Genomic DNA, 15,325 nt, shown 5'->3' with positions numbered 1-15,325 from the left:
TCTGCACCCAAGCAATCAGCCACTTCTCAGCCCACCTCACTGTCCCTTTATCTAACCCATACTTTGTCCGCTTCTCTAGGAGCTTGTCACGGGAGCAAGTGTCAAAGAAAGCCCTTACTAAAGGCTTTACTAAAGTTGAGCAGCAGCCACTGCTCTCCCCTCATCCACCAAGCTGGTCACCTCAATTTAGAAGACGCTCAGGAGGCTCACGCGTGACTTTCCCTCTCTAAATCCGTGCTGACTACTCCCCATCACAGTCTGGTTCTTCGTCTGCTCGACAGCGCTTTCCGGGAGGATTTCCTTTAGAACCTTCCCAGCGACTGATGTCAGGCCAACCAGCCTCTGGTTTCCCACCCCTTCCTTCTTCACCTTCTTGAACACAGGAGCCGGCGAGTCTCTTCCAGTCTTCAGGAGCCTCTCCCACTCACCAGGACCTTTCAAAGATAATTAGTAGTGGCCTCGCAAGGACACCACACAGCTCCCTCAGCATTTGTGGCTGCAACCCAGCAGGCCTCACGGAACAAGGCACACCCAGTTGCACAGCCCCCCTTCCTACCTTGATTCATCTTCCTCAGCAACAAGCGCTACTCACCTCAGCAGCAAGCCAAAACCACCTCAGCCCAACGGGGACAGGCCTTGCCACTCGTCAGCCATGCCCGGGACCACCCAGCCAGGAGGGGCTCACGACTGCTGCCCTGAGTACCATGCATGCCTCCAACTCCCTGCTGCAGTGACCAAACCCTGCATCTGACCATCAAAGCCTAGGCAGGGAAAGGGCCTCACCCTTGGGCGCTCAGTGCTGAATAAGACCCCAAAAGCTCTGCCTAACTCTCCCTGCCAAACCACTCCCCCTCAGCTCAGGGCTTGCAAGCTCTCAACAGGGCCTGAAAGGACAACGTCCTGCTGTCGTAGACAGCTCTCCTCCGCCTAATCAAACTACCACCCGCCAAGCTGCCGCAAGAAGAAAGCACGCAGCCTCCCTTCTCCCACCCAGGACCTTCCAAGCACAAACGCCACCAAGCCACCGACCGATGCAGCAAACCAATGGGAAAGAAGAGGAATAAACACAGGCGTAGGGAATGGGCACGAAGGCAGGGAGGGAGCGAGTGCAATGCCAGTGCCAGCGCCTCGCGCCCAGCACATCTGGGAAGCCCACACCAGCCTGCATTATGGCAATGCCAGCAAATAGGGCCCCCTCCTCACAACAATGCAGCCGCAAACCGCACCGCACGAGTGACACGCCATGACCTCACTTCGTGACACCCCACCTCTCTCATGCTTTGGCCGCGTCTGCCGACTGTCCTCAAACGCACTCTCCATGCAAATCCATCCAAAGAGCCGCTCTCGCTTAAAAGCTGCCGCCAAGGCCGCAGAGACACATCCTCAACAGGAGAAAAGAACACGAGAGCGTTGTGGGAAGGACAACACACCCCACCTCATTACTTGCCAGGCTTTAGCATGTAAGAGCAGCTCACGCCAAATGCTGTCATGCGCAAAGGCTCTCTCGCCCCGCGGGCACTCACGGACCAGCATAAAAGCCGGCCCTGCGACTCGCACCCTCACACAATCCTCCCGACGTCTTCTCCCCTGCGCCCAACGAGGTGAGCCTGAACCCCGCTCCCTTCCTTCGTCCGCCCCACCAGGCCTATCTCTCCACACGCCCTTTCCCCCTTAGCCTCAGCAGCCCTTCTCCCTCCCCACCGCCATGCTCCCCACAACCCCAGGCCTCCCCACACTCTTGGCCTCCCCCAGCACCACTCCTCACGCCCCCAACACCCTCCGCGTTCCCAACACCCTCCACCTTCCCAACACCCTCTCTTCCAGGGACCCTCCGCACCACAGACATGTCCTGCTACGACATCTGCCGCCCCTGCGGACCCACCCCGCTGGCTAACAGCTGCAACGAGCCCTGTGTCAGGCAGTGCGAGGATTCCCGCGTCGTCATCCAGCCTCCTGCCGTGCTGGTCACCCTGCCAGGACCCATCCTCAGCTCCTTCCCCCAGAACACCGCCGTTGGATCCTCCGCATCAGCTGCCGTGGGCAGCAACCTCAGCGCCCAGGGAGTGCCCATCTCCTCCGGGGGATTCGGAGGCTTTGGCCTTGGAGGCTTTGGCTTTGGAGGCCTGGGCTGCATCAACGGCGGAAGAGCCTGCTACCCCTGCTAAGGACCCACGCCAACACCCCTGACAGAAGCCTCCAACACCGTGCAACACAGCTCTCGCACTGAGGACGCACCTCTGCGCTGTTCATGGCATGCGGGCTCGCCAGCCGCGGCTCATCATTCCATGGCACAACAAAGCAAGCAAGCAAGGAAGGGGCCAGCCCATGCTGTCAGGACACATGGCCAACATACCTCCTTCTTTCTTCCTCTTTCTCCTTTCCATAGCACCACCTTCTACGGCTGCTACTCTCTGCTGCAATGCCTTGCTCACTAGCACAATCCCTCCAGAGACCTTCTGGGGCTGCTCCCACCACACGGTAGCGAGACCTTGGGGCTCTGGGAAAATCTGCTCTACGCAAGGGACATAGGCTGGTGGTCGCCCTCCAGGCACCTCCGAATGTGCACCTTCCACTTGACGCTCCCTCTTTTTCATGTTTTCCTCAATAAAATCCGCCTGCATCCCACATCCTCAGATGCCTCCTCTTCCTTTCTTCTCCCAACGCTCTTCCAACTTCACCCGACAAAAAGAACAAAAAGCAGGGCTCAAGTGGCCATCAGGGCCCATGCCTGGTTGTGTTCAAGAAGCGTTTGGACAACCCTCTTACATAGCTCCTTGTCACTAAAATGGAAAGACATGATGGGTCACTCAGCACACAATGAATTGCCTGCATGGTCACATACCAAGAGTTGCGGTCAACAGCTCTTTGCTCAGGTGGAGACCAGGGAGGAGTGGTGTCCCTCTGGGGCCTCTAGCGAGGCCAGTATGATTTAACAGGGTTGTCCGTCACACGGACACCACACATATGGTGCGAGACTCCTCGTGGATTGAGGATGCACCTTTGTGCCATCGCTGACCCACTGGGTCTTCAGCTCCACAACCATGGCTATTTCTCTCAAGGCATAAACCAGAGAAGCAAGGAAGTGGGCTATTCCGTGATGTTTGGAAACATGGCCGACTTACATTCTACCATTCTGCCACTTCTTTCCCTGACTTGCACTGTCTCGTATGTCTGGTTCTCTCTGGCGCTATGACGTGCTCACAAGCCAAACGCCACCAGGGATCGACTCCCGCTCTGCTGCTCCCATCACAGGGCTGGAAGATTTCCGTGCTCCGAGAAAATTTACCGTGCACAACGATGACGTTGTTGGTCACCCTACGTGCATCCAAGACCCCCCAGGGATGTGCCACTTGCTGCTCCTTCCTTTCCATGCGCTTTCCTCAATAAAGTTCTCAAGCATGCCAGCCTGACGCTCCTCCTCTTCCCTTCTTTCCCAGCGCCCTTCCCACTTCCCTCAGTACAAAGCCAAAGATCAAGAGGTCATCGGGGCACGTCGAAAAGGGCCACCACACCTTCCAGCACGTCACGCAAGACCTACACTTGACCAAACAAAGGCTTGGCCACGCTAAGGCGCTTCTGCACATGCCCTCTGAAACAATCTCTCCGTGTCAGCAGCACACACTCGACTGCTTTCTCACCCAGCAGCATTCTCCCGCATTGACAACAGATGCAGTCACAGAGTCCTTTCAGTTTGGAAGTAACCTCTGGAGACCATGTGCTGCAAGCACCCTGCTCAAGCAGAGTCAGCTACAGCAGGCTGTCCAGGACCATGTGCAGTTGGGTTTCTCAGATCTCCAAGCATGGAAATCCAAAACCTCTGCTTGAGGTCCACTGCTTGACCACCCTCACAGGGGAAAAGGCTTTCCTTCTCTTCCAAGACAATTGCATCTCTTCTCTGTGGCGTCCACTCACCTTTGTCCTGGCAGCAGGCAGTAACTGAAAATAGTCTGGTTCCCTTGTCTTCATTCCCGCCCATCCGGGATTTAGAACAAGGAGGAGATTCAGCCTGAGCAGCCTTCTCTGCGGGTTGAAAACGCCCAGCTCTCTCACCTTCTCCTCATATTGAAGAGGCTCCAGGCCCTTCAGCATCTTGGTAGCCCTGCACTGGAATTGCTCCAGCATGTCCGCTTCCATCTTCCACTGGGACGCCTCAAACCGGACAAAGGACTCCACAAGGGGCCTCACCGGCGATGAAGAGAGATGACGGAGCGCCTTTCTCATCGTGCTGGCAACGCTCTTCCCCATGCCCTCCTGGAGCCTGGTGGCCTCTTTTGCCGCAAGGCTGCATTGCTGACTCATCGTCAGCTTGCTCTCCAACAGCAACACAAGGTCCTGCTTGGCAAAGCTGCCTGCCACTCTGTCGGACAACACCATGTCCTGCTCCCCGGCGTTAGTCCTCCCCAGAGGCAGGAATTTGCTTTGCCCCTTCGGCAACTTCATGATGTTCCTCTCTGCCCAGTTCTCCAGCCTCTGCACATCATTCTGAATGGTGCCACGTTCATCACGTGCATCAGACGCTCCTCCCCGTCTCGGGTCATCTGCAGAATTCCTGCGGGGTCACTCCGTCCCATCACCCACCTCACTAATGAGGATATGATGGCCACAAGATAGAGCACAGGAAGTTCCGCACCAACATGAGAAAGAACTTCTTCACAGTGAGGGTGACGGAGCTGCCCAGGGAGGTTGTGCGCTCTCCTTCTCTGGAGATATTCAAGGCCTGTCTGGATGCCTACCTGGGCAGCCTGCTCTAAGGAACCTGCTTTGGCAGGGGGGTTGGACCTGATGATCTTTCGAGGTCCCTTCCAACACCTTCAGTTGTCTCATTCTGGGATTCTGCGATATTGAACATTGGTGGCCTCACTGCCAAGCCCTAGCCTACACCGCTAGGGCCTTGCCTCCAACACCGCTCTGTGCCACTTAGCACAAGCCTCTGCACCCAAGCAATCAGCCACTTCTCAGCCCACCTCACTGTCCCTTTATCTAACCCATACTTTGTCCGCTTCTCTAGGAGCTTGTCACGGGAGCAAGTGTCAAAGAAAGCCCTTACTAAAGGCTTTACTAAAGTTGAGCAGCAGCCACTGCTCTCCCCTCATCCACCAAGCTGGTCACCTCAATTTAGAAGACGCTCAGGAGGCTCACGCGTGACTTTCCCTCTCTAAATCCGTGCTGACTACTCCCCATCACAGTCTGGTTCTTCGTCTGCTCGACAGCGCTTTCCGGGAGGATTTCCTTTAGAACCTTCCCAGCGACTGATGTCAGGCCAACCAGCCTCTGGTTTCCCACCCCTTCCTTCTTCACCTTCTTGAACACAGGAGCCGGCGAGTCTCTTCCAGTCTTCAGGAGCCTCTCCCACTCACCAGGACCTTTCAAAGATAATTAGTAGTGGCCTCGCAAGGACACCACACAGCTCCCTCAGCATTTGTGGCTGCAACCCAGCAGGCCTCACGGAACAAGGCACACCCAGTTGCACAGCCCCCCTTCCTACCTTGATTCATCTTCCTCAGCAACAAGCGCTACTCACCTCAGCAGCAAGCCAAAACCACCTCAGCCCAACGGGGACAGGCCTTGCCACTCGTCAGCCATGCCCGGGACCACCCAGCCAGGAGGGGCTCACGACTGCTGCCCTGAGTACCATGCATGCCTCCAACTCCCTGCTGCAGTGACCAAACCCTGCATCTGACCATCAAAGCCTAGGCAGGGAAAGGGCCTCACCCTTGGGCGCTCAGTGCTGAATAAGACCCCAAAAGCTCTGCCTAACTCTCCCTGCCAAACCACTCCCCCTCAGCTCAGGGCTTGCAAGCTCTCAACAGGGCCTGAAAGGACAACGTCCTGCTGTCGTAGACAGCTCTCCTCCGCCTAATCAAACTACCACCCGCCAAGCTGCCGCAAGAAGAAAGCACGCAGCCTCCCTTCTCCCACCCAGGACCTTCCAAGCACAAACGCCACCAAGCCACCGACCGATGCAGCAAACCAATGGGAAAGAAGAGGAATAAACACAGGCGTAGGGAATGGGCACGAAGGCAGGGAGGGAGCGAGTGCAATGCCAGTGCCAGCGCCTCGCGCCCAGCACATCTGGGAAGCCCACACCAGCCTGCATTATGGCAATGCCAGCAAATAGGGCCCCCTCCTCACAACAATGCAGCCGCAAACCGCACCGCACGAGTGACACGCCATGACCTCACTTCGTGACACCCCACCTCTCTCATGCTTTGGCCGCGTCTGCCGACTGTCCTCAAACGCACTCTCCATGCAAATCCATCCAAAGAGCCGCTCTCGCTTAAAAGCTGCCGCCAAGGCCGCAGAGACACATCCTCAACAGGAGAAAAGAACACGAGAGCGTTGTGGGAAGGACAACACACCCCACCTCATTACTTGCCAGGCTTTAGCATGTAAGAGCAGCTCACGCCAAATGCTGTCATGCGCAAAGGCTCTCTCGCCCCGCGGGCACTCACGGACCAGCATAAAAGCCGGCCCTGCGACTCGCACCCTCACACAATCCTCCCGACGTCTTCTCCCCTGCGCCCAACGAGGTGAGCCTGAACCCCGCTCCCTTCCTTCGTCCGCCCCACCAGGCCTATCTCTCCACACGCCCTTTCCCCCTTAGCCTCAGCAGCCCTTCTCCCTCCCCACCGCCATGCTCCCCACAACCCCAGGCCTCCCCACACTCTTGGCCTCCCCCAGCACCACTCCTCACGCCCCCAACACCCTCCGCGTTCCCAACACCCTCCACCTTCCCAACACCCTCTCTTCCAGGGACCCTCCGCACCACAGACATGTCCTGCTACGACATCTGCCGCCCCTGCAGACCCACCCCGCTGGCTAACAGCTGCAACGAGCCCTGTGTCAGGCAGTGCGAGGATTCCCGCGTCGTCATCCAGCCTCCTGCCGTGCTGGTCACCCTGCCAGGACCCATCCTCAGCTCCTTCCCCCAGAACACCGCCGTTGGATCCTCCGCATCAGCTGCCGTGGGCAGCAACCTCAGCGCCCAGGGAGTGCCCATCTCCTCCGGGGGATTCGGAGGCTTTGGCCTTGGAGGCTTTGGCTTTGGAGGCCTGGGCTGCATCAACGGCGGAAGAGCCTGCTACCCCTGCTAAGGACCCACGCCAACACCCCTGACAGAAGCCTCCAACACCGTGCAACACAGCTCTCGCACTGAGGACGCACCTCTGCGCTGTTCATGGCATGCGGGCTCGCCAGCCGCGGCTCATCATTCCATGGCACAACAAAGCAAGCAAGCAAGGAAGGGGCCAGCCCATGCTGTCAGGACACATGGCCAACATACCTCCTTCTTTCTTCCTCTTTCTCCTTTCCATAGCACCACCTTCTACGGCTGCTACTCTCTGCTGCAATGCCTTGCTCACTAGCACAATCCCTCCAGAGACCTTCTGGGGCTGCTCCCACCACACGGTAGCGAGACCTTGGGGCTCTGGGAAAATCTGCTCTACGCAAGGGACATAGGCTGGTGGTCGCCCTCCAGGCACCTCCGAATGTGCACCTTCCACTTGACGCTCCCTCTTTTTCATGTTTTCCTCAATAAAATCCGCCTGCATCCCACATCCTCAGATGCCTCCTCTTCCTTTCTTCTCCCAACGCTCTTCCAACTTCACCCGACAAAAAGAACAAAAAGCAGGGCTCAAGTGGCCATCAGGGCCCATGCCTGGTGGTGTTCAAGAAGCGTTTGGACAACCCTCTTACATAGCTCCTTGTCACTAAAATGGAAAGACATGATGGGTCACTCAGCACACAATGAATTGCCTGCATGGTCACATACCAAGAGTTGCGGTCAACAGCTCTTTGCTCAGGTGGAGACCAGGGAGGAGTGGTGTCCCTCTGGGGCCTCTAGCGAGGCCAGTATGATTTAACAGGGTTGTCCGTCACACGGACACCACACATATGGTGCGAGACTCCTCGTGGATTGAGGATGCACCTTTGTGCCATCGCTGACCCACTGGGTCTTCAGCTCCACAACCATGGCTATTTCTCTCAAGGCATAAACCAGAGAAGCAAGGAAGTGGGCTATTCCGTGATGTTTGGAAACATGGCCGACTTATATTCTACCATTCTGCCACTTCTTTCCCTGACTTGCACTGTCTCGTATGTCTGGTTCTCTCTGGCGCTATGACGTGCTCACAAGCCAAACGCCACCAGGGATCGACTCCCGCTCTGCTGCTCCCATCACAGGGCTGGAAGATTTCCGTGCTCCGAGAAAATTTACTGTGCACAACGATGACGTTGTTGGTCACCCTACGTGCATCCAAGACCCCCCAGGGATGTGCCACTTGCTGCTCCTTCCTTTCCATGCGCTTTCCTCAATAAAGTTCTCAAGCATGCCAGCCTGACGCTCCTCCTCTTCCCTTCTTTCCCAGCGCCCTTCCCACTTCCCTCAGTACAAAGCCAAAGATCAAGAGGTCATCGGGGCACGTCGAAAAGGGCCACCACACCTTCCAGCACGTCACGCAAGACCTACACTTGACCAAACAAAGGCTTGGCCACGCTAAGGCGCTTCTGCACATGCCCTCTGAAACAATCTCTCCGTGTCAGCAGCACACACTCGACTGCTTTCTCACCCAGCAGCATTCTCCCGCATTGACAACAGATGCAGTCACAGAGTCCTTTCAGTTTGGAAGTAACCTCTGGAGACCATGTGCTGCAAGCACCCTGCTCAAGCAGAGTCAGCTACAGCAGGCTGTCCAGGACCATGTGCAGTTGGGTTTCTCAGATCTCCAAGCATGGAAATCCAAAACCTCTGCTTGAGGTCCACTGCTTGACCACCCTCACAGGGGAAAAGGCTTTCCTTCTCTTCCAAGACAATTGCATCTCTTCTCTGTGGCGTCCACTCACCTTTGTCCTGGCAGCAGGCAGTAACTGAAAATAGTCTGGTTCCCTTGTCTTCATTCCCGCCCATCCGGGATTTAGAACAAGGAGGAGATTCAGCCTGAGCAGCCTTCTCTGCGGGTTGAAAACGCCCAGCTCTCTCACCTTCTCCTCATATTGAAGAGGCTCCAGGCCCTTCAGCATCTTGGTAGCCCTGCACTGGAATTGCTCCAGCATGTCCGCTTCCATCTTCCACTGGGACGCCTCAAACCGGACAAAGGACTCCACAAGGGGCCTCACCGGCGATGAAGAGAGATGACGGAGCGCCTTTCTCATCGTGCTGGCAACGCTCTTCCCCATGCCCTCCTGGAGCCTGGTGGCCTCTTTTGCCGCAAGGCTGCATTGCTGACTCATCGTCAGCTTGCTCTCCAACAGCAACACAAGGTCCTGCTTGGCAAAGCTGCCTGCCACTCTGTCGGACAACACCATGTCCTGCTCCCCGGCGTTAGTCCTCCCCAGAGGCAGGAATTTGCTTTGCCCCTTCGGCAACTTCATGATGTTGGTCTCTGCCCAGTTCTCCAGCCTCTGCACATCATTCTGAATGGTGCCACGTTCATCACGTGCATCAGACGCTCCTCCCCGTCTCGGGTCATCTGCAGAATTCCTGCGGGGTCACTCCGTCCCATCACCCACCTCACTAATGAGGATATGATGGCCACAAGATAGAGCACAGGAAGTTCCGCACCAACATGAGAAAGAACTTCTTCACAGTGAGGGTGACGGAGCTGCCCAGGGAGGTTGTGCGCTCTCCTTCTCTGGAGATATTCAAGGCCTGTCTGGATGCCTACCTGGGCAGCCTGCTCTAAGGAACCTGCTTTGGCAGGGGGGTTGGACCTGATGATCTTTCGAGGTCCCTTCCAACACCTTCAGTTGTCTCATTCTGGGATTCTGCGATATTGAACATTGGTGGCCTCACTGCCAAGCCCTAGCCTACACCGCTAGGGCCTTGCCTCCAACACCGCTCTGTGCCACTTAGCACAAGCCTCTGCACCCAAGCAATCAGCCACTTCTCAGCCCACCTCACTGTCCCTTTATCTAACCCATACTTTGTCCGCTTCTCTAGGAGCTTGTCACGGGAGCAAGTGTCAAAGAAAGCCCTTACTAAAGGCTTTACTAAAGTTGAGCAGCAGCCACTGCTCTCCCCTCATCCACCAAGCTGGTCACCTCAATTTAGAAGACGCTCAGGAGGCTCACGCGTGACTTTCCCTCTCTAAATCCGTGCTGACTACTCCCCATCACAGTCTGGTTCTTCGTCTGCTCGACAGCGCTTTCCGGGAGGATTTCCTTTAGAACCTTCCCAGCGACTGATGTCAGGCCAACCAGCCTCTGGTTTCCCACCCCTTCCTTCTTCACCTTCTTGAACACAGGAGCCGGCGAGTCTCTTCCAGTCTTCAGGAGCCTCTCCCACTCACCAGGACCTTTCAAAGATAATTAGTAGTGGCCTCGCAAGGACACCACACAGCTCCCTCAGCATTTGTGGCTGCAACCCAGCAGGCCTCACGGAACAAGGCACACCCAGTTGCACAGCCCCCCTTCCTACCTTGATTCATCTTCCTCAGCAACAAGCGCTACTCACCTCAGCAGCAAGCCAAAACCACCTCAGCCCAACGGGGACAGGCCTTGCCACTCGTCAGCCATGCCCGGGACCACCCAGCCAGGAGGGGCTCACGACTGCTGCCCTGAGTACCATGCATGCCTCCAACTCCCTGCTGCAGTGACCAAACCCTGCATCTGACCATCAAAGCCTAGGCAGGGAAAGGGCCTCACCCTTGGGCGCTCAGTGCTGAATAAGACCCCAAAAGCTCTGCCTAACTCTCCCTGCCAAACCACTCCCCCTCAGCTCAGGGCTTGCAAGCTCTCAACAGGGCCTGAAAGGACAACGTCCTGCTGTCGTAGACAGCTCTCCTCCGCCTAATCAAACTACCACCCGCCAAGCTGCCGCAAGAAGAAAGCACGCAGCCTCCCTTCTCCCACCCAGGACCTTCCAAGCACAAACGCCACCAAGCCACCGACCGATGCAGCAAACCAATGGGAAAGAAGAGGAATAAACACAGGCATAGGGAATGGGCACGAAGGCAGGGAGGGAGCGAGTGCAATGCCAGTGCCAGCGCCTCGCGCCCAGCACATCTGGGAAGCCCACACCAGCCTGCATTATGGCGATGCCAGCAAATAGGGCCCCCTCCTCACAACAATGCAGCCGCAAACCGCACTGCACGAGTGACACGCCATGACCTCACTTCGTGACACCCCACCTCTCTCATGCTTTGGCCGCGTCTGCCGACTGTCCTCAAACGCACTCTCCATGCAAATCCATCCAAAGAGCCGCTCTCGCTTAAAAGCTGCCGCCAAGGCCGCAGAGACACATCCTCAACAGGAGAAAAGAACACGAGAGCGTTGTGGGAAGGACAACACACCCCACCTCATTACTTGCCAGGCTTTAGCATGTAAGAGCAGCTCACGCCAAATGCTGTCATGCGCAAAGGCTCTCTCGCCCCGCGGGCACTCACGGACCAGCATAAAAGCCGGCCCTGCGACTCGCACCCTCACACAATCCTCCCGACGTCTTCTCCCCTGCGCCCAACGAGGTGAGCCTGAACCCCGCTCCCTTCCTTCGTCCGCCCCACCAGGCCTATCTCTCCACACGCCCTTTCCCCCTTAGCCTCAGCAGCCCTTCTCCCTCCCCACCGCCATGCTCCCCACAACCCCAGGCCTCCCCACACTCTTGGCCTCCCCCAGCACCACTCCTCACGCCCCCAACACCCTCCGCGTTCCCAACACCCTCCACCTTCCCAACACCCTCTCTTCCAGGGACCCTCCGCACCACAGACATGTCCTGCTACGACATCTGCCGCCCCTGCGGACCCACCCCGCTGGCTAACAGCTGCAACGAGCCCTGTGTCAGGCAGTGCGAGGATTCCCGCGTCGTCATCCAGCCTCCTGCCGTGCTGGTCACCCTGCCAGGACCCATCCTCAGCTCCTTCCCCCAGAACACCGCCGTTGGATCCTCCGCATCAGCTGCCGTGGGCAGCAACCTCAGCGCCCAGGGAGTGCCCATCTCCTCCGGGGGATTCGGAGGCTTTGGCCTTGGAGGCTTTGGCTTTGGAGGCCTGGGCTGCATCAACGGCGGAAGAGCCTGCTACCCCTGCTAAGGACCCACGCCAACACCCCTGACAGAAGCCTCCAACACCGTGCAACACAGCTCTCGCACTGAGGACGCACCTCTGCGCTGTTCATGGCATGCGGGCTCGCCAGCCGCGGCTCATCATTCCATGGCACAACAAAGCAAGCAAGCAAGGAAGGGGCCAGCCCATGCTGTCAGGACACATGGCCAACATACCTCCTTCTTTCTTCCTCTTTCTCCTTTCCATAGCACCACCTTCTACGGCTGCTACTCTCTGCTGCAATGCCTTGCTCACTAGCACAATCCCTCCAGAGACCTTCTGGGGCTGCTCCCACCACACGGTAGCGAGACCTTGGGGCTCTGGGAAAATCTGCTCTACGCAAGGGACATAGGCTGGTGGTCGCCCTCCAGGCACCTCAGAATGTGCACCTTCCACTTGACGCTCCCTCTTTTTCATGTTTTCCTCAATAAAATCCGCCTGCATCCCACATCCTCAGATGCCTCCTCTTCCTTTCTTCTCCCAACGCTCTTCCAACTTCACCCGACAAAAAGAACAAAAAGCAGGGCTCAAGTGGCCATCAGGGCCCATGCCTGGTGGTGTTCAAGAAGCGTTTGGACAACCCTCTTACATAGCTCCTTGTCACTAAAATGGAAAGACATGATGGGTCACTCAGCACACAATGAATTGCCTGCATGGTCACATACCAAGAGTTGCGGTCAACAGCTCTTTGCTCAGGTGGAGACCAGGGAGGAGTGGTGTCCCTCTGGGGCCTCTAGCGAGGCCAGTATGATTTAACAGGGTTGTCCGTCACACGGACACCACACATATGGTGCGAGACTCCTCGTGGATTGAGGATGCACCTTTGTGCCATCGCTGACCCACTGGGTCTTCAGCTCCACAACCATGGCTATTTCTCTCAAGGCATAAACCAGAGAAGCAAGGAAGTGGGCTATTCCGTGATGTTTGGAAACATGGCCGACTTATATTCTACCATTCTGCCACTTCTTTCCCTGACTTGCACTGTCTCGTATGTCTGGTTCTCTCTGGCGCTATGACGTGCTCACAAGCCAAACGCCACCAGGGATCGACTCCCGCTCTGCTGCTCCCATCACAGGGCTGGAAGATTTCCGTGCTCCGAGAAAATTTACTGTGCACAACGATGACGTTGTTGGTCACCCTACGTGCATCCAAGACCCCCCAGGGATGTGCCACTTGCTGCTCCTTCCTTTCCATGCGCTTTCCTCAATAAAGTTCTCAAGCATGCCAGCCTGACGCTCCTCCTCTTCCCTTCTTTCCCAGCGCCCTTCCCACTTCCCTCAGTACAAAGCCAAAGATCAAGAGGTCATCGGGGCACGTCGAAAAGGGCCACCACACCTTCCAGCACGTCACGCAAGACCTACACTTGACCAAACAAAGGCTTGGCCACGCTAAGGCGCTTCTGCACATGCCCTCTGAAACAATCTCTCCGTGTCAGCAGCACACACTCGACTGCTTTCTCACCCAGCAGCATTCTCCCGCATTGACAACAGATGCAGTCACAGAGTCCTTTCAGTTTGGAAGTAACCTCTGGAGACCATGTGCTGCAAGCACCCTGCTCAAGCAGAGTCAGCTACAGCAGGCTGTCCAGGACCATGTGCAGTTGGGTTTCTCAGATCTCCAAGCATGGAAATCCAAAACCTCTGCTTGAGGTCCACTGCTTGACCACCCTCACAGGGGAAAAGGCTTTCCTTCTCTTCCAAGACAATTGCATCTCTTCTCTGTGGCGTCCACTCACCTTTGTCCTGGCAGCAGGCAGTAACTGAAAATAGTCTGGTTCCCTTGTCTTCATTCCCGCCCATCCGGGATTTAGAACAAGGAGGAGATTCAGCCTGAGCAGCCTTCTCTGCGGGTTGAAAACGCCCAGCTCTCTCACCTTCTCCTCATATTGAAGAGGCTCCAGGCCCTTCAGCATCTTGGTAGCCCTGCACTGGAATTGCTCCAGCATGTCCGCTTCCATCTTCCACTGGGACGCCTCAAACCGGACAAAGGACTCCACAAGGGGCCTCACCGGCGATGAAGAGAGATGACGGAGCGCCTTTCTCATCGTGCTGGCAACGCTCTTCCCCATGCCCTCCTGGAGCCTGGTGGCCTCTTTTGCCGCAAGGCTGCATTGCTGACTCATCGTCAGCTTGCTCTCCAACAGCAACACAAGGTCCTGCTTGGCAAAGCTGCCTGCCACTCTGTCGGACAACACCATGTCCTGCTCCCCGGCGTTAGTCCTCCCCAGAGGCAGGAATTTGCTTTGCCCCTTCGGCAACTTCATGATGTTGGTCTCTGCCCAGTTCTCCAGCCTCTGCACATCATTCTGAATGGTGCCACGTTCATCACGTGCATCAGACGCTCCTCCCCGTCTCGGGTCATCTGCAGAATTCCTGCGGGGTCACTTCGTCCCATCACCCACCTCACTAATGAGGATATGATGGCCACAAGATAGAGCACAGGAAGTTCCGCACCAACACGAGAAAGAACTACTTCACAGTGAGGGTGACGGAGCTGCCCAGGGAGGTTGTGCGCTCTCCTTCTCTGGAGATATTCAAGGTCTGTCTGGATGCCTACCTGGGCAGCCTGCTCTAAGGAACCTGCTTTGGCAGGGGGGTTGGACCTGATGATCTTTCGAGGTCCCTTCCAACACCTTCAATTGTCTCATTCTGGGATTCTGCGATATTGAACATTGGTGGCCTCACTGCCAAGCCCTAGCCTACACCGCTAGGGCCTTGCCTCCAACACCGCTCTGTGCCACTTAGCACAAGCCTCTGCACCCAAGCAATCAGCCACTTCTCATCCCACCTCACTGTCTCTTTATCTAACCCATACTTTGTCCGCTTCTCTAGGAGCTTGTCACGGGAGCAAGCGTCAAAGAAAGCCCTTACTAAAAGCTTTACTAAAGTTGAGCAGCAGCCACTGCTCTCCCCTCATCCACCAAGCTGGTCACCTCCATTTAGAAGACGCTGAGGAGGCTCACGTGTGACTTTCCCTCTCTAAATCCCTGCTGACTACTCCCCATCACATTCTGGTTCTCCGTCTGCTCGACAGCGCTTTCCGGGAGGATTTCCTTTAGAACCTTCCCAGCGACTGATGTCAGGCCTACCAGCCTCTGGTTTCCCACACCTTCCTTCTTCACCTTCTTGAACACAGGAGCGCGGCGAGTCTCTTCCAGTCTTCAGGAGCCTCTCCCACTCACCAGGACCTTTCAAAGATAATTAGTAGTGGCCTCGCAAGGACACCACACAGCTCCCTCAGCATTTGTGGCTGCAACCCAGCAGGCCTCACGGAACAAGGCACACCCAGTT

The 15,325-nt window shown here is 56.5% G+C and overlaps 3 protein-coding genes across 3 annotated transcripts; all 3 read left to right on the top strand.

Moving 5' to 3' along the window:
- The first annotated feature begins 1,194 nt into the window (after window positions 1-1,194).
- On the top strand, window positions 1,195-2,677 carry LOC310893355 (feather keratin 1-like). The gene has a single exon (XM_083822229.1). The coding sequence runs from the start codon at window positions 1,845-1,847 to the stop codon at window positions 2,163-2,165; it is 321 nt and encodes a 106-aa protein (XP_083678355.1). The 5' UTR covers window positions 1,195-1,844; the 3' UTR covers window positions 2,166-2,677.
- Window positions 2,678-6,123: 3,446 nt separating this feature from the next.
- Window positions 6,124-7,939, top strand: LOC310893211 (feather keratin 1-like). The gene has a single exon (XM_083821821.1). It carries the CDS (start codon window positions 6,774-6,776, stop codon window positions 7,092-7,094), a length of 321 nt encoding a protein of 106 aa, XP_083677947.1. The 5' UTR covers window positions 6,124-6,773; the 3' UTR covers window positions 7,095-7,939.
- A 3,157-nt stretch (window positions 7,940-11,096) lies between these two features.
- Window positions 11,097-12,610, top strand: LOC310895880 (feather keratin 1-like). Its single transcript, XM_083827628.1, has one exon. It carries the CDS (start codon window positions 11,703-11,705, stop codon window positions 12,021-12,023), a length of 321 nt encoding a protein of 106 aa, XP_083683754.1. The 5' UTR covers window positions 11,097-11,702; the 3' UTR covers window positions 12,024-12,610.
- The last annotated feature ends 2,715 nt before the right edge of the window (window positions 12,611-15,325 follow it).

The sequence above is a fragment of the Anser anser genome, assembly GCF_964211835.1.
Source record: "Anser anser genome assembly, chromosome: 2".
NCBI classification, from domain to species: Eukaryota; Metazoa; Chordata; class Aves; order Anseriformes; family Anatidae; genus Anser; species Anser anser.
Note: the sequence above shows the minus strand (reverse complement) of the source record. Positions and strands in the feature narration are given on the sequence as shown.

Excerpts from the sequence above, each read along its gene's own strand:
- LOC310893355 (XM_083822229.1), top strand. The coding sequence starts at position 1,845 with ATGTCCTGCTACGACATCTGCCGCCCCTGCGGACCCACCCCGCTGGCT.
- LOC310893211 (XM_083821821.1), top strand. The coding sequence starts at position 6,774 with ATGTCCTGCTACGACATCTGCCGCCCCTGCAGACCCACCCCGCTGGCT.
- LOC310895880 (XM_083827628.1), top strand. The coding sequence starts at position 11,703 with ATGTCCTGCTACGACATCTGCCGCCCCTGCGGACCCACCCCGCTGGCT.